The sequence below is a fragment of the Tasmannia lanceolata genome, unplaced genomic scaffold, assembly GCF_043159265.1.
Source record: "Tasmannia lanceolata isolate RefF3 unplaced genomic scaffold, GAP_Taslan_0.1 ptg000019l, whole genome shotgun sequence".
NCBI classification, from domain to species: Eukaryota; Viridiplantae; Streptophyta; class Magnoliopsida; order Canellales; family Winteraceae; genus Tasmannia; species Tasmannia lanceolata.
In genome coordinates, this window is record NW_027518696.1 from 1,375,106 (window position 1) to 1,393,857 (window position 18,752).

General features: G+C 39.2%; 2 protein-coding genes across 3 annotated transcripts; both read right to left on the reverse strand.

The window, feature by feature from the left end:
- Nucleotides 1-86: 86 nt before the first annotated feature.
- LOC143852903 (proteasome subunit beta type-2-B) lies at nucleotides 87-6,720 on the reverse strand. 2 transcript variants are annotated; one of them, XM_077362554.1, is made up of 4 exons: nucleotides 6,571-6,720; nucleotides 4,599-4,783; nucleotides 4,359-4,482; nucleotides 87-587 (listed from the first exon to the last, which is right to left on the reverse strand). In XM_077362554.1, the coding sequence occupies exons 2-4, from the start codon at nucleotides 4,754-4,756 to the stop codon at nucleotides 255-257; spliced, it is 615 nt and encodes a 204-aa protein (XP_077218669.1). In that variant the 5' UTR covers nucleotides 4,757-4,783; nucleotides 6,571-6,720; the 3' UTR covers nucleotides 87-254. The 2 variants fall into 2 exon arrangements, with proteins under 2 accessions (XP_077218669.1, XP_077218668.1); XM_077362553.1 differs by having other exon boundaries at nucleotides 4,599-4,786; nucleotides 6,571-6,699.
- Nucleotides 6,721-8,030: 1,310 nt separating this feature from the next.
- Nucleotides 8,031-18,053, reverse strand: LOC143852655 (squamosa promoter-binding-like protein 1). Its single transcript, XM_077362161.1, has 10 exons — nucleotides 16,900-18,053; nucleotides 15,391-15,572; nucleotides 12,644-13,314; nucleotides 12,274-12,348; nucleotides 12,045-12,152; nucleotides 11,837-11,954; nucleotides 11,555-11,696; nucleotides 11,243-11,393; nucleotides 10,230-10,865; nucleotides 8,031-8,666 (listed from the first exon to the last, which is right to left on the reverse strand). The coding sequence occupies exons 1-10, from the start codon at nucleotides 17,520-17,522 to the stop codon at nucleotides 8,232-8,234; spliced, it is 3,141 nt and encodes a 1,046-aa protein (XP_077218276.1). The 5' UTR covers nucleotides 17,523-18,053; the 3' UTR covers nucleotides 8,031-8,231.
- Between the last annotated feature and the right edge of the window lie 699 nt (nucleotides 18,054-18,752).

An 18,752-nucleotide genomic window follows, 5' to 3' on the forward strand; every position in this document is an offset into this window, starting at 1 on the left:
TGTGTGTAAGGGGGATTGGAAGGGTTGGATCTCACTTTCTAAGTAGAACCAGAAGCCCTACTGCCTTTCACAAACCAGGCAGACAATTGAGATTAGTACTGCGGCCTTTCACTTGAAATCAATGTGTTTTTAAAGTACAAGAACACAACCAATATTTAAACTCAAAAATAGTAAGAGTAATTCATTAAAGACCATGTATCTGATTGAAAACAGTTGAGCAAATCAACTCAGGCAGTAGCAGCGAGCAAATCAGCTCAGGCAGTAGCAGCACCCGCATCTTTGATTGATTCACGCCATGCAAACTCCCTAGCTCCATCCTTGTCAACAATTTTGATCACAAAATTTGGCGGCGCAACAACCAGTCTGGATCGAATTTCCATGATGCATTTGTCGACCAAATCGACCGCTTCTTCCACAGACATACTACTGTGATAATGCCTGTCCATCATTGATAGGGAGAAGTAGGATCCATAGCCAAATGCACCTTTCTCAATCTTGTGAAGCGTGGCAATATAGTCAACATAGTAGAGAGACGGACCGGTTTCCTTGTCATAACCAGCCAAGAGAATGTTAACGGAGTATGGATTCTGGAAAACCAAGAAAAACATATCAGTTTGTGTTTGTGTGTGTACTCCCATTTTTAAAGAATGACAATCTGCTTAACCACTTTTTTATGGGCAGTTACACCATCGTGAGAATTGTATCATCCTTTGAAAGTTAATAAGAAAAGTGTGAAGAGTGGACTCTCTCTCTCTCTCTCTCTCTCTCTCTCTCTCTCTCTCTCTCTCTCTCTCTCTGTGTTCTGAAGGTTGGCAATACAGTCAACATGGTACAAAGAAATGTCCTAAACACACGGACACGTCTTCAAAATACCTTTTTTTTTAGGTGACTAGAACATGGATAAAAAAATACCAAATAAAGAGGAACACAGTGTTAAAGATGAAACAACTTTTATCATCATCCAAAAGTTGAATGAGAGATAGGTGGGATGTCCCCTCTATATTCCTTCAAAACTTCAAGTTACAAAGCTTACAAGTATAAAATGTCGACTAAATCAAAGGTGTCTTACATGAATCAGTCCTCTAGTCTATGTAGGCAGATGCCCAGGTAGGCAACCCTTGGGCAAACATTAGCGACTTTGCACAAGTTACAAAACATAAGAAAAGATGAGTACTTAATGCATTCAACCGAGGAACACTCTACAATGCATGGAGAAAAGCAACACATGATTCCAAAGTAGCCAATCTTTGAAAAAAATGCAACTCTCACAAATCATAACTATCCATTGAGGCTTCTAGCATGTGGTCGAAGTATATTGACCATTATTATTTTCTTTAGCAAAAATATCCTTTACGTTCTTTTTAAAGGTAAGGAATTTATTTATCTGGCAATAACAGGATTACAACTATGGGGACGAGAAACCCCCCTCATACTAACAGCAGCTATGCCAAATCCATTTTGTGAGTGGTATTTACACGCTCACCCCAGCCCAAGGAACTCGAGTCCCATGTCCCTTTACAATATATGTATCCCACCCTCTAGATTATCAATTTACCACCTAGGACAACCACCTACATAAAGATATGATAGCCTCTCTTGCTCCCTCGAGATGAGGCAACTCCGCACAGCAGCGCCAAGGCCACAATCTTTTCCTGGTATCGGGTTCAACATGTTGGCAACCTGAAAAAGCACCCCAAAACTCCCCCAATTCCTTGCTCAGAAATTCCCTCCTGAAGTCCAAATTAGAGAGGCCAGCACCACTAACTATAGAGGGACTCTTCCAAATGTCCAGGAACTGCAATTCAGAGACGAAATTAGCACTTGCTTAACTGAGCTTAAAGACAGCTAGGGGTGCAACTCGGGTCAGGTTGGGTCGGGTTGAGGCCAACCCGAACCTGACCAAAGCAACCATTTACTCAACCCGAACCCGACCCGAGTTCCAACCAGACGAGGTTCAACCTTAGAAGCACGAAGCTGGCCGGGGCGGAGGCGAGAGCGGGGGCGGGGAAGCGTGGGGTCTAGAAGAGTTTAAGTTTAGGAGCGCCATGGGAACGTGAATGTAATATTTTCTTCATATATCTTTCAAAATTCAAGTACATCAAAAAATAATAGTTTCTAATCATTTTCATATGTATCTTTCAAAATTTAAGTAAATCAAAAAGCTAATTTCTAACCATCTTCATTTGTGTGCACTCGTTCCTCGTGCCTTCTGAAGATGCACACGCCTTTGTGCTTGCTCCAATGAAGTACTTTGAAGAGTTGGAGGATTTTGATGTAAGGAAGTTGGTGATGGTGGGACTTATAGAGTAATAGAAGCAGGCTGGGAGCGTCATTCGAGCGGTTCCCGTCTCTCTAGGGGTCGCGCCCCCTGGAAGCTCCTTCCTAAGGAGCGTCGAATCGAGGTTCCGAAGTGGGAGCGGCACCCCGAGAGAAGGTTCCTGCTTCTAAGGGTTCAACCCAACCCGACCCGAGGAACCCTTTTTGCCAACCCAAACCCGACCCGAGTTCAACTCGACCAAACCCGAGATTTTAAGCTTAAAAAATTAAACAAATTATTAAAAATGTCGAGTTTCACTTGGGTCGGGTTGCCCAAGCCCTCAACCCGAACCCAACCCGAACTCACTCGGGTTGAGAAAACCCAGCCCGACTTTTTTTCGGGTTGAACCCGACGGGTTTGGGTTGAGCCCGCCCGAGTTGCACCCCTAAAGACAGTGGCGTCATAAATATTAAACGTTGATCCGTCCATTCGATGACCGAACTTTTCATCAAGTCCAGAGATATTGGACAGCAGCTATCATCTTTAATTTGTATCTACAACCCAGCTTCAGTGCAAAATGAGAGCCTGATTTCCTGGACTTTTCCCTTTTTCGGCCCTTGATTTTGTCCTTTCCTACTATATCCCTTTTTAGCATGGTAAATGACAAAATTGTCCATGTTAAGTGGTGAACCTTCTTTATTGACTTCTATGTTTTGAACTTCATCATTCTCATACGTTGGAAAGAAACTCACCCTCGAGTTTTCATTCACCTCGAGTTTCATTCAACTCACCACTTTGGAACTCCATGCAAACAAACAACTTCCCGAAAAAATAAAGCAGCTTGCATCACAAGTAATCCAAAGAGATTGTCTTTTGCCTTGAATATAGTTTTCCCTTCATCACCAGACTTGATCTAGATTTGATGGTACTTACTTCGTAGGTCGATTTTGGAGAACACTTGTGCATCGCCATCGACGACAATATCAAACATGTCATCCAACCTTTGGGGTTGAAAAGCTATGATAGTCAGATATTGCGTGGTAATCAATATACACACCATGTTCCATCTTTCTTTGGAGTTGCCAATGCCGGCACTACATATGGACTCATAATTTCTTGAATATACCCCTTCTTAAGTAGTTCCACAACTTTTCAATGGTAGGACCTTCCATTGTTATTTGCCACCAATATATATATATATAGCATCATTTTCATGGCTTTCTTTCACAAATTAAAAAAGTTGTTACCCTTACCTTGGAAAGATTCGGGATCTTTTTCTTCTTTACTTGGTAAAAGAACAACTTTCACATTACCCATCCAAAAAGTGCATGTGTTCTTATGGTCATCATCTAAGACAATTCCATGAAATTGCCATGGGGTGTATAGGAACGATATCCCACCATAATTGATCTTTACAATTTTTAAGCATTGAAAAAAAAAAAAATTTCATTCATCTTTCCCTGATTACGTTCTTTGAACCATGATATTTTTTTATGGCAGTGGGAGTTTTTCAGTCTTGAAGTTTAGCTTTTCCACTATTTCGTCAGGGACAAAGTATTCACAACTTCCTCCATCAATGATCATATTACACACATTTCCTATGATAGTGCATCGGGTGTGAAAAATATTAATATTAATACATGACCAATATTAATACATGACCAATCTTTCTTGACCACAATTAGGGACTCATCATTTTTAACTCTTCCTTCTATTCAACACTCTGTTCTTTATCAGGCGTCTCAGCCTGGCTTTCTATGGTGGGGATGACCTCGATACCGAAGATTGGTCACTTGATAACCATTTCAGATCACATATCAAATAGAAAATCTGACAAAACTGCAAATAATCTGCCACAAACACTTCAAGACAAATGCACACACAACACACACATAATCTTAGAATTCAGGCCTAATAAGAAAAATGCAAACCCTTCTTTCCAATTCAGATAAAAAGAGATATTATAAACAACACTAACAAGTTCAGTAAAGAAGGAAACTCCAACCCCAGAAAATTCAACTATCCAGAGTCTAATTCGTTAATCAATGAAGGAAAATCAACAAAATGAACATATACTGAAAGAGAGATGAGAAAATTAGACCTTTCTCAATGCAGTGGCAAGCTCGCCTCGGGTGAAATTGGCAGCGGCAGCCGTCGTCAAAGGAATTCCATTACGAAATTGATACAAGTGCACGTTCTTCTGTATATATTCCGTAAACTGAACTCTGCAAAAGGAAAAATAAAAAAATGTAGAAATGACAATCCATTAACAGGTTTTTATTTTTTACTTTTTATCCTATGTAATGGATAGAGAGAGGGTGAGGAAGGGAGAGAGGTGTACCTGTCACCAGGTTCTCCGCTGGCACCCATGAGCTTGTGAGAGTCGAGAACCATGATCTTGTCTTCATTGGATTTGTGAACGAGAATGCTGTTAACCGCTGATGTGTCGGCAACCACCAGGGCAAAACCATTGCCCACCAGTCCGAATACGCACTCCATTCCCCTTTCCTTTCTTTTCGCCTCTATCTACTATCAAGAAAGCCCGTGAAATGCAAGGAACAAAAATTGAATTTCAAAGAAAAATAAGAACCAATGTGAAAATTGCTCAAAAAATTCCACCACATCATTACCTTCTTATTTATTAGACATTTTCCTCTAAAAGAAATCATTTTGCATTTATAGAAACCACACACAGCTAAACAACATCGAACACTAAAGTATAGTTGCCAATGGACCCCAAAAAACAAAAGATAAGGATTACACTCTCAATGTTGGGCTTACGTGAGTTGAAAATTTAAATGTAACTGCTTGATATGTTGTGATATGAAACATTCAAGGAGAATTAGCTTTCTGATGGAAATCCATGAATGATTTTGGATTAGCGGAGCAATAAGTTGGAATGGATTGCTTTTAGTTATTTACAGTTTTTGCAAACTTGATTTCAGTATGATTTGATCCGTCAATGTTGTGATATGAAACCTTCAAGGAGAATTAGCTTTCTAATGGAAATCCAAGAATGATTTTGGTTTAGCAGAGAAATAAGTTGGGGCATGATCTGAAAGAGAGCGCTTAAGTGGGTTTTCTTATATCATTCTTAAGAAAAAACAAAATCTTGAATTAGATATTGTCTAGAAATTGTCTCATACTCTCATTAGCTTGAGATTTGTCTCTGGAAAATCATGGTCTACACAAAGAACCAAATATATCTTGAATATGCTGTGGTTATTGCCAACAAGGTTACTGTTTATTTTTGTTCCTTTTAAATGAACATATTGTAGCAATCTTGTATTCAAAATTTCAGATGTTTTACATAAGACCTCTTGTAATGATTCCGAACTTCAAGATGATTTTTGGCAGAGATGTCATTGAAGTGAGGTGTTCGCTGATTCTTGACAATAAATCCCAAATATAAAAATCCAAGCTAACACAAAAAACCCAAAACTAAAATAGCAATATCCAAAACCCTTGATCCAAAAGAAAAGCCATATCCAAACCCATAAACCTAGAAACCACAAAAAGGTGGGGGGGATAAGGAGTCAGGATTGAAACCCCCTTAGCTCTGCCAGACACTGGACAGGGGTTAGCTCTGTAAATGTGTAGAGCCAAGTGTAGTGTGGTGTGTTTGGTGGGGGTTGGCAGACAGGCACCTGTAGTTTGCCTCTTTTGCAAAGAGGGATACATGACACAAAGAATTTGAGCTGAAAAAGATATGTGAATCACTAAAAATCATGTATAAAACCCACTCATTTGATGTTTTCATAGCACTTTTTTAAAGCATACAGAAGTCCAGAGAGTTAAAAAATGGTAAAGGGTGCAGGATAAGACAAAAATCATTAAAGTGTACTCCTCTAACTCAATTCTTCTCCCAACAGAAGCTCAAAATCAACTAACCCAATAAAACCCAAGAATCCTTTCTGGTTTGACAACACATAAGCAAGTTTTCATTTGTCAAGTCATTTTACTATAAGGCGATGTTTGTACCGATAGAGTTTACATCCATCCCAGTTGGATGGCCAAAAATTAATTACAGTGCTTAATGTCTTTAACATGAAATTAAATGAAATGAACTTTATCCACCACAACCACCTACTGGTATATTCAGATTTCTAATGAATGCCTTCAAAAAAATAACAATTACAAATTCCATGATAAACAGATAATGAAAACCAATTTCAAGCAACGAGAATTTATAAAATGGAGAAGAAAGAGTATTAAAAAAAGGAACAAAACAGAAACCCTAAATTGCAGCAATGAAACACTAGGTCATGCAACAGAACAAAATCGGATGATGAAAAATAGAGAGCGCAACTCACAGATTCGTCTCTGTGTAGGGAGTTAGGGTTAGTCTCTGCTTGTAACAGGAGGAGAAAAAGATGTAGAGAGAGAGAGTGATTTATATAAACAAGGGGCTTGATCACTTGAGGGGCAAGAAAGTAGAAAATAATAAATTAAGGGATTTATAAGGGGCAGTGTAGTCATTCCACAGTGATATTGAAATCGATTGCACATGGCGGACCCTACTTTTCACTGATCGTGACCGTCCATCTTGTAGATCCCAAGTTGGGTTCTAATCGCCTAAAGATTGTCCAATTAAATGATGGCTCACTAGATTAATGCCCCTGACTATCAATGTATACACCCATGTTTGAGGCCGTGATTGCACCCATGTTTGGCAGCCATGAATTTTTTTTTTTTCCATGGAATATTTGCTTACCAGATGGTGAGAGAAGTTGGGAGAGCGACAGACCCAAGGAGGACCGAGTGAGGGTCCTGACTCCTGACTCCTGAGAGACAATAAATTTCGGTTTCGGTGGTAATTTCGGTCTCACTGAAACCGAAATTTTAACCCAAATCCCAAAATTTCGGCTAAAATTCGGTAGAAGCTACCGAAGCAGAGATTTTGTAAAGAAATACAAAATTTCACCGAAATTTGGAAATTTGGTAAAGTTCGGCAATTTCTGTTTCGGAACGTTTCGATGTCGGTCCTGACCGAAATTTAAAACCTTAGGGACAAGTAAGAAAAATGCTGAAAAACACTAAAAAGAACTTTCAAAATTCAATTTAATATTTCCTTTGTTTCTTAATCACTTGTCACCCTTTCCTAACCTATGCCTTTTCAAGTCTCTCCTTCTCCCACCCTCCCTACTCCTCACAACCACTTGATAAACTAATATTCCCTGGAAAAAAAAACTTGATTATCAGACTTGGCCTTAGGGTGTGTTTGGATAGGGGGGAAATAGATAAAAATTCATGGAAAATAATATTCCATAAAAATTTCTAATTTCTAGTATGTTGGCAATTATTTGAAAAGAGGGAAAATTTTCGTTTTTTGGAAAAAATTTCCATGAAAAATGAAGTTAATAAAATGATGGAAATTTGATTTTCCATTGAAAAAACTTTCCAATAAAAAATGAGCGATGATATTCAACACCAACACCCCCCTAAAATTACGCATGCGCCCCACTTGAAGGTGTTTTGACTTCAAAAAGCGTTAAAGTTGAACACTGTTCTAATGGAGCGCATGCGTAATGCAGGGGGGGTGAAAATATCATCTCCCTAAAAATTTCCCATTGTGGTCTACACTGCTCATTGGTGGAGGGAGTGGGGTCCATACCCCTCACCACAGGTTCCATCACTGCCTCCAATGGTAGAAGCCCAATCACAAATTCCAAAACTTTGCTTCAAATTCACAAATTCCCTCACTGGGCCCAACCTGCATAGTAGCCCTAATAATAATTAATGTGCAAAGTGCATTTTAGTCCATTGGCAGCAATGAAAAAAATGAATGGAATTCCCTATTGATTAATGGAACAAGATAAATACAGTCTAGTTCAGTTTCAGTTCAGATTCATCCATCCATCCATCCAAAACCCAAAGTCCTACAGATAAACTCATCAATTTAAAACCTGTAAATAATAATACAATAGTATTCAACTAATTAATCAACATTACCATGGTCGCTACGCCCTCGCCCTTAGCTCGATCCATATTCTACTAATTCCCACCTAAATGGAGAGCTTATACACTGAACAAATGGGGGGCTCTTGAGGAGCACACTTACACAGACACAGACGGCGGCAACGGCCAGCATAGAGAGCATCACTGGTCTGTATAACCGTGATGGTTTGGCACTATTGCTGTAAACTAACTGCTGACTGCATCTCTTGCAATATGGCTTAATCTGTCCTAATTCACTCTTATCAATCTGAAAGCTGGGTGGCTTACTTGAGTTGGGATGATCATCTTGCTTGCCGCCGGGCATTTTGATGATCACATGACCAGTTTCTGATTTCCTGTTAATTTTCTTCTGGACCAGTTGACTGTAGGAATAGTAGCCTCCCAGAGATGCGTAATCTTGAGGAGAAAAACCAGTCTGGTCGCGAACACTGTTCCATGCTCTGATTCCCACCTGAGTAAGGAAGACCCACATCAAGATTTTTTTTTTTTAAAAGGATAAGAATATTAAAACTTCTGAAAGAATATTGCCAGAGTAGCCCAGACATTCATACATCGGGGAAGAAATGACTACTCAATTTGTGCAAGCAGTTTACTGAGGACCAGAAGGTACTAAAAAGCACTAAAAAGCAGCAAATGTTACTGGTTCGACAAAAGATCTGCGGGAGGTATTTTCAGAAAACATATTGAAGGTGTTCTGAGGTGGAAGAGAAGAGGCCACCTTCTCCTACTCGGTTCGTATAGGTATCTTTGACTAGGATGAGGCCAAGGTTCAGGCATTTGTTGCGAGTTTTGTATATTTTAAAGGGAGATGTGAAAAAAGCTGCGGATGTAAGGGGATTCAAATAACATGATTGAGCATTGCAGGATTCTAATGGACTATGATGATTGGCTGACTTCATCACTGAGGTTATTGACAGGATAGGAGGGAGGGCGATTGTCATTTCTTATGTTCTGAAAGTGACCAACGAATTGGCAGGTAGTCTGGCAAAGATGGAGCGAGCAGAGATTATTTGTAAACTGGGCAACCTCTGCCTTGCCCCCTTGTAAAGTTGTAATTACTTTTTTCCTAAAATATATAATTTGTGGAACAACACAAAAATAAAAAGAAAGAAAAAGAAAAATCCATATCAAAGGAAAGTAAAGAACTATCTCCCAGTCATAAACTGAATCACTGACTTCAAATCTGATCTTTGCAGACCATTTTTTGTAAATTTCCATATGATTCACATTGGGTTCTCGCCAACCTTTTGCATATATCACTCCGATGACCATGTTCATGGCGGAAAGAAGAACAACCAAAAGGCCCAAGAAAGAAACCATTTTCTTCATTTTTTTTTTCAGAAGGTTTGAATAGAGGGTTTGAGAATGTGGGGGTGATGAATGGCCCCAACCATCTGAGATAGATTTGGTCGCGATGTCAGAGGCCTTGCATACATTTTGTTGCTTTCATAAAAACGATACCGGAGATGTTCTTGCATGAGGTGTGTTTGTTACATTCACACCATGAAAGTTTTGCTGATGATATCTCATTGTTTTTGGATAGTTTTATATTTAATGATCTAACCAGATCCAAAATCGCAAAAATGAAGTATTGTTATAGAAAAAATGATAAGAAATTTTCAGGAAACAATATAGATGCAATTAACACCTGCAGATGAAGCAATATACTTTTGCAGTTATGACAAAAAAATGCAGGAAAATATTCTCTTGAGAAATATGGGTCATAAAAAGAAATTGATGATCATCTAAAACAGTATTCAGGAGCGGAGCCTTGCACGGTAGGTATATCTACATACATAATAAATAGACATAAGTATGTGCATATATCATAAATAATACATCTATACATAGACATAAGTATGCACATATATATTACATAAGTACATCCATATCCATGCGCGTGAATATGTCTGTATGCAAGCAGGCATGTGTATAACAATAGATTTCAGAAAAATGAGGCATATTGTACTGTCTTGCTTGTAAGAGGTAATACCCATAGCAAGGAAGTATATACCTGTCCAGCGTCATCAGTTAATGCATCCAGCACCTCTTTAGCATCACCTCTACAGGCTGCAACATGAAGAGGTGTCACACCACCAGGCCCAGCCATGTCAGGTCTAAACAAGAAGCTATCAGACCCTTTGCGCATCTGTTGGTTGCATAAATCCTCTGTTTTATCTAAAGGTCTATCAGGAATATATCTCAACAGAAGTTCCACCATTGGCCTACAGTTTCTCCTGACGGCACAGTGGAGCAGGCCCATTTCCAATAACGCTAGCTCAACAGAATCTCCCCCTGCATCAATAGCTCCTTCAAATAGAAGGTCAAGAAGTTTTTTTACTACGGCACACCAATCGTGATCCATGGAGAACTTCATGACCCATTTGAACCGTGTCAAACAGGAGACATCTGCGGGAGAATTGATATGATCCAATCTAGACTTCAAGTGACTCCTCCGAAGAAGCCAACCCATTTCATGTAAAAACTCCAATGCTTGGCTCCTAGCATTCTCTGTGTCAGTCCTATTCTCCAAATCATCATCACAGTCAGTCATCTCTATTGCACACTCCAGCATACGTATTTCTGAACAGACATCTTGTTCTGCAACTATGAATGGAAAGAAAATGCTGCTGAGCCCATGGTCTTCAACCTGGATACCATACCCACACCCAGAATCTTCAGGTTACTGAAAGACAAAAAGCTGAGAATATAAAGTGGGCATATTTACTGTGAAACAGCCAATTACTCCAAAAGCTTAAGCTGTTAGAGAAGGCGTTATTTAATCTTTTACTTCAACACTCCCCCTCATGTGGCTCCTCTTTTGAGGGTTGGCCTAGGCATATGTGGCCCCTCTTTTTTTGGGTTGGCCATTACATGTGGAATTTAATATCAAGGAGTTTTGAACCCAGGGCAATTGCTCTGATACCATGTAAAACAACCAATTACTCCAAAAGCTTAAGCTGTTAGAGAAGGCGTTATTTAATCTTTTACACTTTAACATTTGCAAAAAGAAGCAAAATGCTGCACCTCAACAAATCCTCGGCCAGTTACATTAGGGAGGGAGCAAGAGAAGGTGAGGCATTGGAGCTCCTCGGGCTCCTTGGAGGTGTCGGTATCCTCTCCCGGGGCATGGGAGGTTTCTTGGAATAAATGCATCCCTTCAAATGCACAAAGTAACCTGGAAAACAAATCAGAGGCTTATCGTTGGATGCTAGTTAAAATTTGCATGCTTCCAAATCACAGAGGAAATAACCTGAGTAGCTATAGTGGAGTGAAAGGAGGAGCAACAGAGAGATGAGATACACATGCGATTTCAAACGGGGATGAGATGATGGATACCTAGTGGTGGATCCGGAAAGATTATAGCCTCTGACTACAAAGTTAGCTCTCTCGGAAACAGACACGGCAATAGGTGTGACACTTGAGATCCTACAATGATTTTGGTTTTTGAGAGGCAAGCACATGTCTAACACCACCTGACCTGCAGCGACAAGGAGACAAAAATATTGATATAATTGGTAACTTTTATGTATCTCATGTGCACTGAACTTACAGTGTTCAAAAACTGCAATCTAGAGATAACCAAAAGAGTATACATCTAAAAGCAGGAATTGAACCAACCATTGCAGATAAATGCTATCTGATGTTGTACCCTAGCATACACCCATCCTGTTTGCCAGAAAGCATCACCGGATACATCTAAAAGCCTATTCAGACTGGAGCTTAAATTGCAGCAAAGCTGTACACAGAGTTCAAATTTTCAAACATAAGTAATGTGCTTGAAAGAGGATAAAGATATTCCAATCCATAACATCATTAAGAAGCATACCTCCTCCCATGTGGACTCCGCAAGTCGTAGATATATTGTTAAAATGATGCAACCAGGTCTAATGTAGCTTTCAATGTCAGTAGGACTGTGGGATAACCAGTCAAGGATCTGAAATTTCAAATATTGTACAACATAAATTAATCTACTGCAAGAAAAAGAAAAAAACTAGAATCTGTAACCTTAACATCTTTAAGTGATACTCAGAATTAGTTACAATGTTTTTTAATACCTGTGCTCTCAGAGCAAGAGGGAAATCATTTGGCACTTTCCCGAAGAGTTTGAAAACAATCCGGTCTGTGCGACTCTGAAATCATCAGAAAATGTGGGTCAGACGAAGTGAGAAAAATACTATATAAGCGCGTATCATTATGAAATATTCAAAACTGAAATTGATGTTAAAAAAGGCTTTAAAAGGACAATTAACACATGAAAAAGACCAGTAAGTTTACTTTTCAAAACAAAATTTGGGAAATTTAGAAATTTGATGACATAATACTGTCTTATTGTTTTACAATACCTGAATGGTATTGATTGGTAAACAAGAGTATTCCATATTTTCTCTGTTGCCAATAGATATATAAACCACAACAAAAGTATACCTGGGTGTCTCCATTGGAACTAGACGGAGACTGGGCCGATGCTGAATCTGAATAACCAATTGCCTGAGGTGGACTCGACTGATGAGAATCTTTATGAACCCATGAAGGGTAATCAAGACAACCAGTAACCAAATTTGCAGGGGAATGAAATCTCCCAGATTCATCTGCGCAATCTTGTGATTCATTATAGATATTATTCAAATCAATATTATTTAACTTGACCCTCTCCACATTAGACTCTTGAGGCAACATGTGTCGTAATGTGCACCAAGTGTCTCCTTTTGCAGCAAGGCCATCGTTTATTGGTAATTTGCTTGCACATTTCAGAGAAGGAATAGCCTGTAGCTTATCACCAAGAGAATTGCCAGTAAAAATTCCATTTTCTGGCAATGCCTTCGTCGCTACAGTGACAGATGCAGATTGATCTATGGGCTTGACCAAAGCATCATGAGTGCTAGTCCCACAATTTAAATTAGCGGCAACGCCATTTGAAAGCAAAGATGGCATTACTTCTGAAGATGCTCCAACAGGAGCACTCAATTTCTGCGAATTCTGAGATGCCTGCAGAAGTTCAGAGAGGTTTCTGCCATCAATTGTACCGGCAATGCTAGCAAGATTCCTCAAAAAATGAGACAAAATATCCTGATCTTTTGCCTGGTCCGAGTGGTTTGCTGCATTTCAACGAAGACTCAATTAAGTAAACAAAATTAACACACAAATCGAGAAAGAAATAACAAGCTCTAGGTAACAAATGGTACATAACATCATCACATAGCCAAAGAACTACTTCAAGTATTTCTAGAGAAAATAGCAACACATCCATTCATTAGCATTCATCAGTCCAGTACGTCCACCAAAGCAATGAGCACGGAAACAAAAAAAATAAAGGAAGCAAACAGAAAAAAGGAAAGTCACATAGATTCCACATTAACCACCATCATTGCAGTCATCAAATTTGGCATACCAAAAAAAAAATCAAAAGGGCTCAGAAGTAATTCAGGAAACACATCAATCATCAGATGAAATCCCTTTTTTTCTCCTAGGGTGAACATTTTCTAGAGACCAGAATGATGTCCTCTCATGCCATTTTGTATATATAATATGTCATGACATCATGTAAGCATCTATGTCCTCCACATTGGACATAGATAATGGCATGAAAAAATGACTGATGAAAATTATTTAAAAATCTCAAGAAGCTTCCACAAAAATTAGTTACACTACATTAATTACCCACAGACAGCAACAAGTTCGAACAATCCAGCAACTCCTGACCATGATCGTGACATTTAACTTCTGATGAAATATTTAGGATGCATTATGCTCACAATCGAGACATGATCTCCACACTCGCGAGTTCTATTTATCTAAACAGCATCCAAAACTGTAGGAGGAATCCACGACCTCTTCGTATTTTTCAATAGTTATGTTTCTCTTTAAATTGATAGAAACGAAGTATGAGGAATAGGGGCACCTTGTAACTCCAGATGGACTAACAACCCCGACCAAACTTGCATCCACTTATAAAACAAAACTAATGTAGAAGTTGGTTCTTGTAAGCTCAACTCATCATCAACAAACCCTGGTGATATATGCCACCAAAACTATGGAGCCGCACTGACCTCGTGCTCCCAAACCAGCCTAGCCTCTTCTGTTCTTTTAATTCTTAGTTTTATCTTGAAGGAATTAATAAGGGGATGGGAGAATTAAACTTCACTGACGGAGGGGGTTATCCAGGACCAGACAACTTGGGGAGTCAGGAAGTGGGGATGTATCTACAGGTGCTAACGGATGAGTTGTTTCATCATATTTGAACTCATTGGGAAATAAGTGCATCCAAAAACACATGAGCATCAATTCTTAGGAACCAAAATGATGCATATATGCCTGGGCGCATAATCAACAAAAAGTGAATTAAAAATCTTACTCATAGCCACACAAGAAATCCCGGTAACCTTACTAAATGAGCCAATGCACAAAACCAAGGTCTGTGCTCCCTACCTCCCTCTCTCTTTTGAAAAGGTGATGTGAGTATATAATTTCTGAAATGAAAAGGAAATATTGGGATGGATGTCATAGGAAGTCGCGAATGAGGATACTGAATTAGAAGCCCATCAGCTCATTTTGTTTACATATGAGAATTAAACTCGAATCCGGGCTAAGTGGCCACCAGGTATTTTATTTTTTAATGTAAACTCTATTTATTATTCCCACGGCAGAAGATTATGAGATACATACATAGTTGTAGACATTGCTCCAACAAACTTGTTCACATGTGTTAAAGTATAAAAGATAAATAATGCTTTTCTCCAACAGCTTAAGCTTTTGGAGAAATTGGTAAGTTAACATGGTATCAGAGCTAAAGGTCTTGAGTTGAAACCTCTCGGATAGCAAAAATCACATGTGATTGTCGGCCCAAAGTGGGACCACATGTGCCACGTGTTTGCCAAGTGGGACACAAGTGCGGGGGAGTGTTAAAGTATAAAAGATAATTAACGCATTTCTCCAACAGCTTAAGCTTTTGGAGAAGTTGGTAAGTTAACAAAATCTAAATGAAAAAAATGCTGTGCAAATATATATACATATACATAAGCATTACTTCCAAGATGGAAACAACAAAGAAAGATTTCCCCACGACGCTTGAAAGCATAACATAATGAAGACCAACTGAGAAAATCTTGCAGAAAATCACGTAAGAGAACGGACATGAAGAAAGGTAAACTAAGTGGTGAGGATAAGGTAATCACATTGCAAATTGGAGAGAATTCTTAGTAGAAATATCGATAGATATCTGCTAGCCTGATCATCATTCAGAGAACTCCCACCAACAACGATATCAGGATGTGTCTTCCTCCTCCGTCTGTTATGGCCTGCCAAACGTCTACGACAACTTCTCTTCCCGTCATCAAATTCTTGAAGAAGATGAAACCTAGCAATCGATAAAATAAAAATCAATTTACAAAAAGGATAAACATCATGAATAAAACACCTGCAGAGGAAAATAGCATGTTGTCGCATACAATGATTATACATGAAAGACACTTGGGCCATGTTAGGCAAACATGAAAGTTTTTCCATTGAATATTGGTTTATCAAGTGGTGGCAGAGGAACGAGGAGGGTGGGAGATGAAGAGAATTGAGGGCATGAGTGAGGAGAGGGTGAGAAGTTGCTGAAAAATAGGGAAAAGAAAAACTCTATTCCCTTCCCTAATTTTCTGCCACTTGGCATCATCTTGTCACTCATACCCTCTCAATTCTCCTCCTCTCCCACTAAAACAAGGCATATCGAGGTCATACGGGGAAAGATTGTCTATTTGTGTACGACCAGATTGATATGGATACCTTCACTAAGGGGTTGTCACTCAGCTCCTAAGGTATGACCCTAAGCTCATTTAGGCATTTCAGGAGATGTTCAACTCTGGGGGAGAGTTGTAAGAGTCACTAGAAACACTATGAACTATTAGGAGGAGGCAACTTTCATAAACTGGAGAAAATTAAAGCCCATCTAGGGTGTAAAGTAGCATAAGAAGTAAAGAACTAGACAATAACACATTAGAAAATAGAGATTTTTCACCAAAGGCTGTCAGCTCATAAATTAAAATGACTTCAAGTCCACATTAGCATGACTTGGATATAGTCCGGCATAAGATCAAAATTGGATTCACCACAAATTCTAATCAAAAGTATGCAGCTTAGTTGTCAATTCCACTTGGTTTCGAACAGAAATTCCAGATGTCCCATTCCGATAAGGAAACCAGGTCAGAAACTGTACTGGAACATACTGGCCTATGCTTTCATTAAAAAAAAAACATATTGGCCTATGTTCCAGTCATTAAAAAAAAAACATACTGGCCTATGGAACACCAGATCGGGGAGAACACCCGATCATTCCATCCCGAAAGAAAAACAGAACACCCACCAAAATAGAGTTGAGTCAGTTGACAACTAAGATATACGATAAGGTACATGTGTTTGAGCTAAATAATAGATTTGGAAGTTATGTCTAGGGTGCAGGAAAAGTAGGCATATGAAAGTTTCCCTTTTCAAAACCCACAGGGTACAAAGTCGAACCTTGATTACATCCAAAAATTAAGTTAATTGAGGGCAATAAAACCATGAGCCGGCAAAGCGCCTCACTCATCATGCTTAAAATAAAATGCAATCATAAATAATAGTAGTATCAATATTCGAATCAGGAATACACTGATAAAAATGATAAAACAAACAGAAAATGCAGATAGGAATCTAACACTAACCTACTACACTGCTGACAGAACCTCTGCATAGCATTGCCAACGAGTGCACTACCGGCCTTGGAATGCATCTCACAAACCTTATGCCTTCTATGGTAATCCTTAGCCGTGCTCAGATCCGCCCCACAATCCTCCACCTGACAAGCTGAACGACTCGAATTCCCCCCCTGCAATTTGGTCTTCTTCCCATTCTTCCTTTCCCAATCCACACCCTCCAATTCAGTGGTTGGGTATACATTCCCACCAAGCTTCAAAGTCAGAGATCCAGATTCATCATTCCACGCGTTCTCTTCAACCACAACAACCCTCCGCCGCTTCTCCAATTCCAATCTTCCTTCCATGTGTTCCACATAATTTTCTTCAAAGCTATCAGACGAACTGTTCGAAAAACCCCTACCCACCGTGATTCCTGATCCGACGGGTAAGAGCTGCTTGTTCTTACAATTAGAAGGGACAGTATTCAATGGGGTGGCAAGAAAAAGATCACCATCCCATTTCCAATCATTCAAATCCCACTCCTGACTCCTCTTCCCAACCCCTATTAAGTCCTTCTCCTTTAACATGAAATCTGATGCACTTGACCCATAAAAACTATGATGATTCCCCTCTCCAATTCTAGCCTCCATTAGCCAAACCCAACAAAAACAAATACCCAGAATCCAAACCCTTAAACAAACACAAAAAATCTAACTAACCCACAATTTTAAAAAAAAAACCCAGAAAAATTCCACCCATCAATCAGGAAAAAAAATAATTATAGCTCCCTAATCTGCCTCAGTACACCCCCAGAAACGGTACACCCACAAACCCATGGATCCAAACAAGAGCGACCCACATACGCAAAAACCCTAAAATCTATAGGAAAAAAAACCCTAAATTCTCAGATTCCAGTAGTCAGTTTTCAGTACCAAGTCTCTCTTCAAATTCAGAAAACGGAGACCATATAAAGGTCCAAAAGAAAATAAAACATAAAAAGGGAAAAAAGCAACCCAAAAAAAAAAAAAAAACTTCCCTGTAGATGGCAAGATTAAATCAAAGAGAACTTGTTTCGTTTGGATCGAAATCTCCCGTTAAAATCGGTGACAGAGACGAGCAGAATAGAGGAAGAATGACGAAGAGGACTTTTTTTTTCAGGAGCCCCCCCGGAAAAAAAGGCAGTGTAATCTAGTCGTGGACACTTTCCTTAGTTTTAGTGAAAACTGCATATTTTTTAGAGTGATGACTTTTTCGCCCCACTGTAGGATTATACGCCCCCGTTTGACTTGATTTGACGTCAAATAGCGTTACTATCCACAATTCACGTTACCAAGGGGGCGCATAATCGCACAGCGGGGGGCAAAACTGTTTATGTCTATTATTACAGTAAATGTTTTCTGTTTTATGTTACTAATCACGTGATCTTGCAACTAATCACTTGGGATTTGCTAGGCAGTTTCGTGGAAAGCCATTTTGCGGCTGATTTTGTCATGAGAGAACAGCCACACAAGCTCATTTTGGCAGATTTTGTCTTATTATCAAAAGTCAGCTTTGAAGTGGCTTTCCCCGAAATTGCCTAGCAAATCTTCCCTAATCACTTACTAGAAATCAATGTCTATTATATTAGGTTAGTAGCTTTTGATGGGCCTGATGGGCCTTTGAAATTTAATTTAGATTAGTTTAGTAGGTACTAATGGGCCTCATGGGATTTTGAAGTTGGGCCATTTGACGGTATTGGGAGTTTGGAGCTGGCCAATTGGGGATCTCTAAAAAGCTATTTTCAGAGGGCCTCTTTGGGTTCTCTTAAAGTTATGTTCATAGCCTTATGAATAGATAGATTATCTTAGCCCCTTACATCCAAAATGGGCTTTATCTAAGCG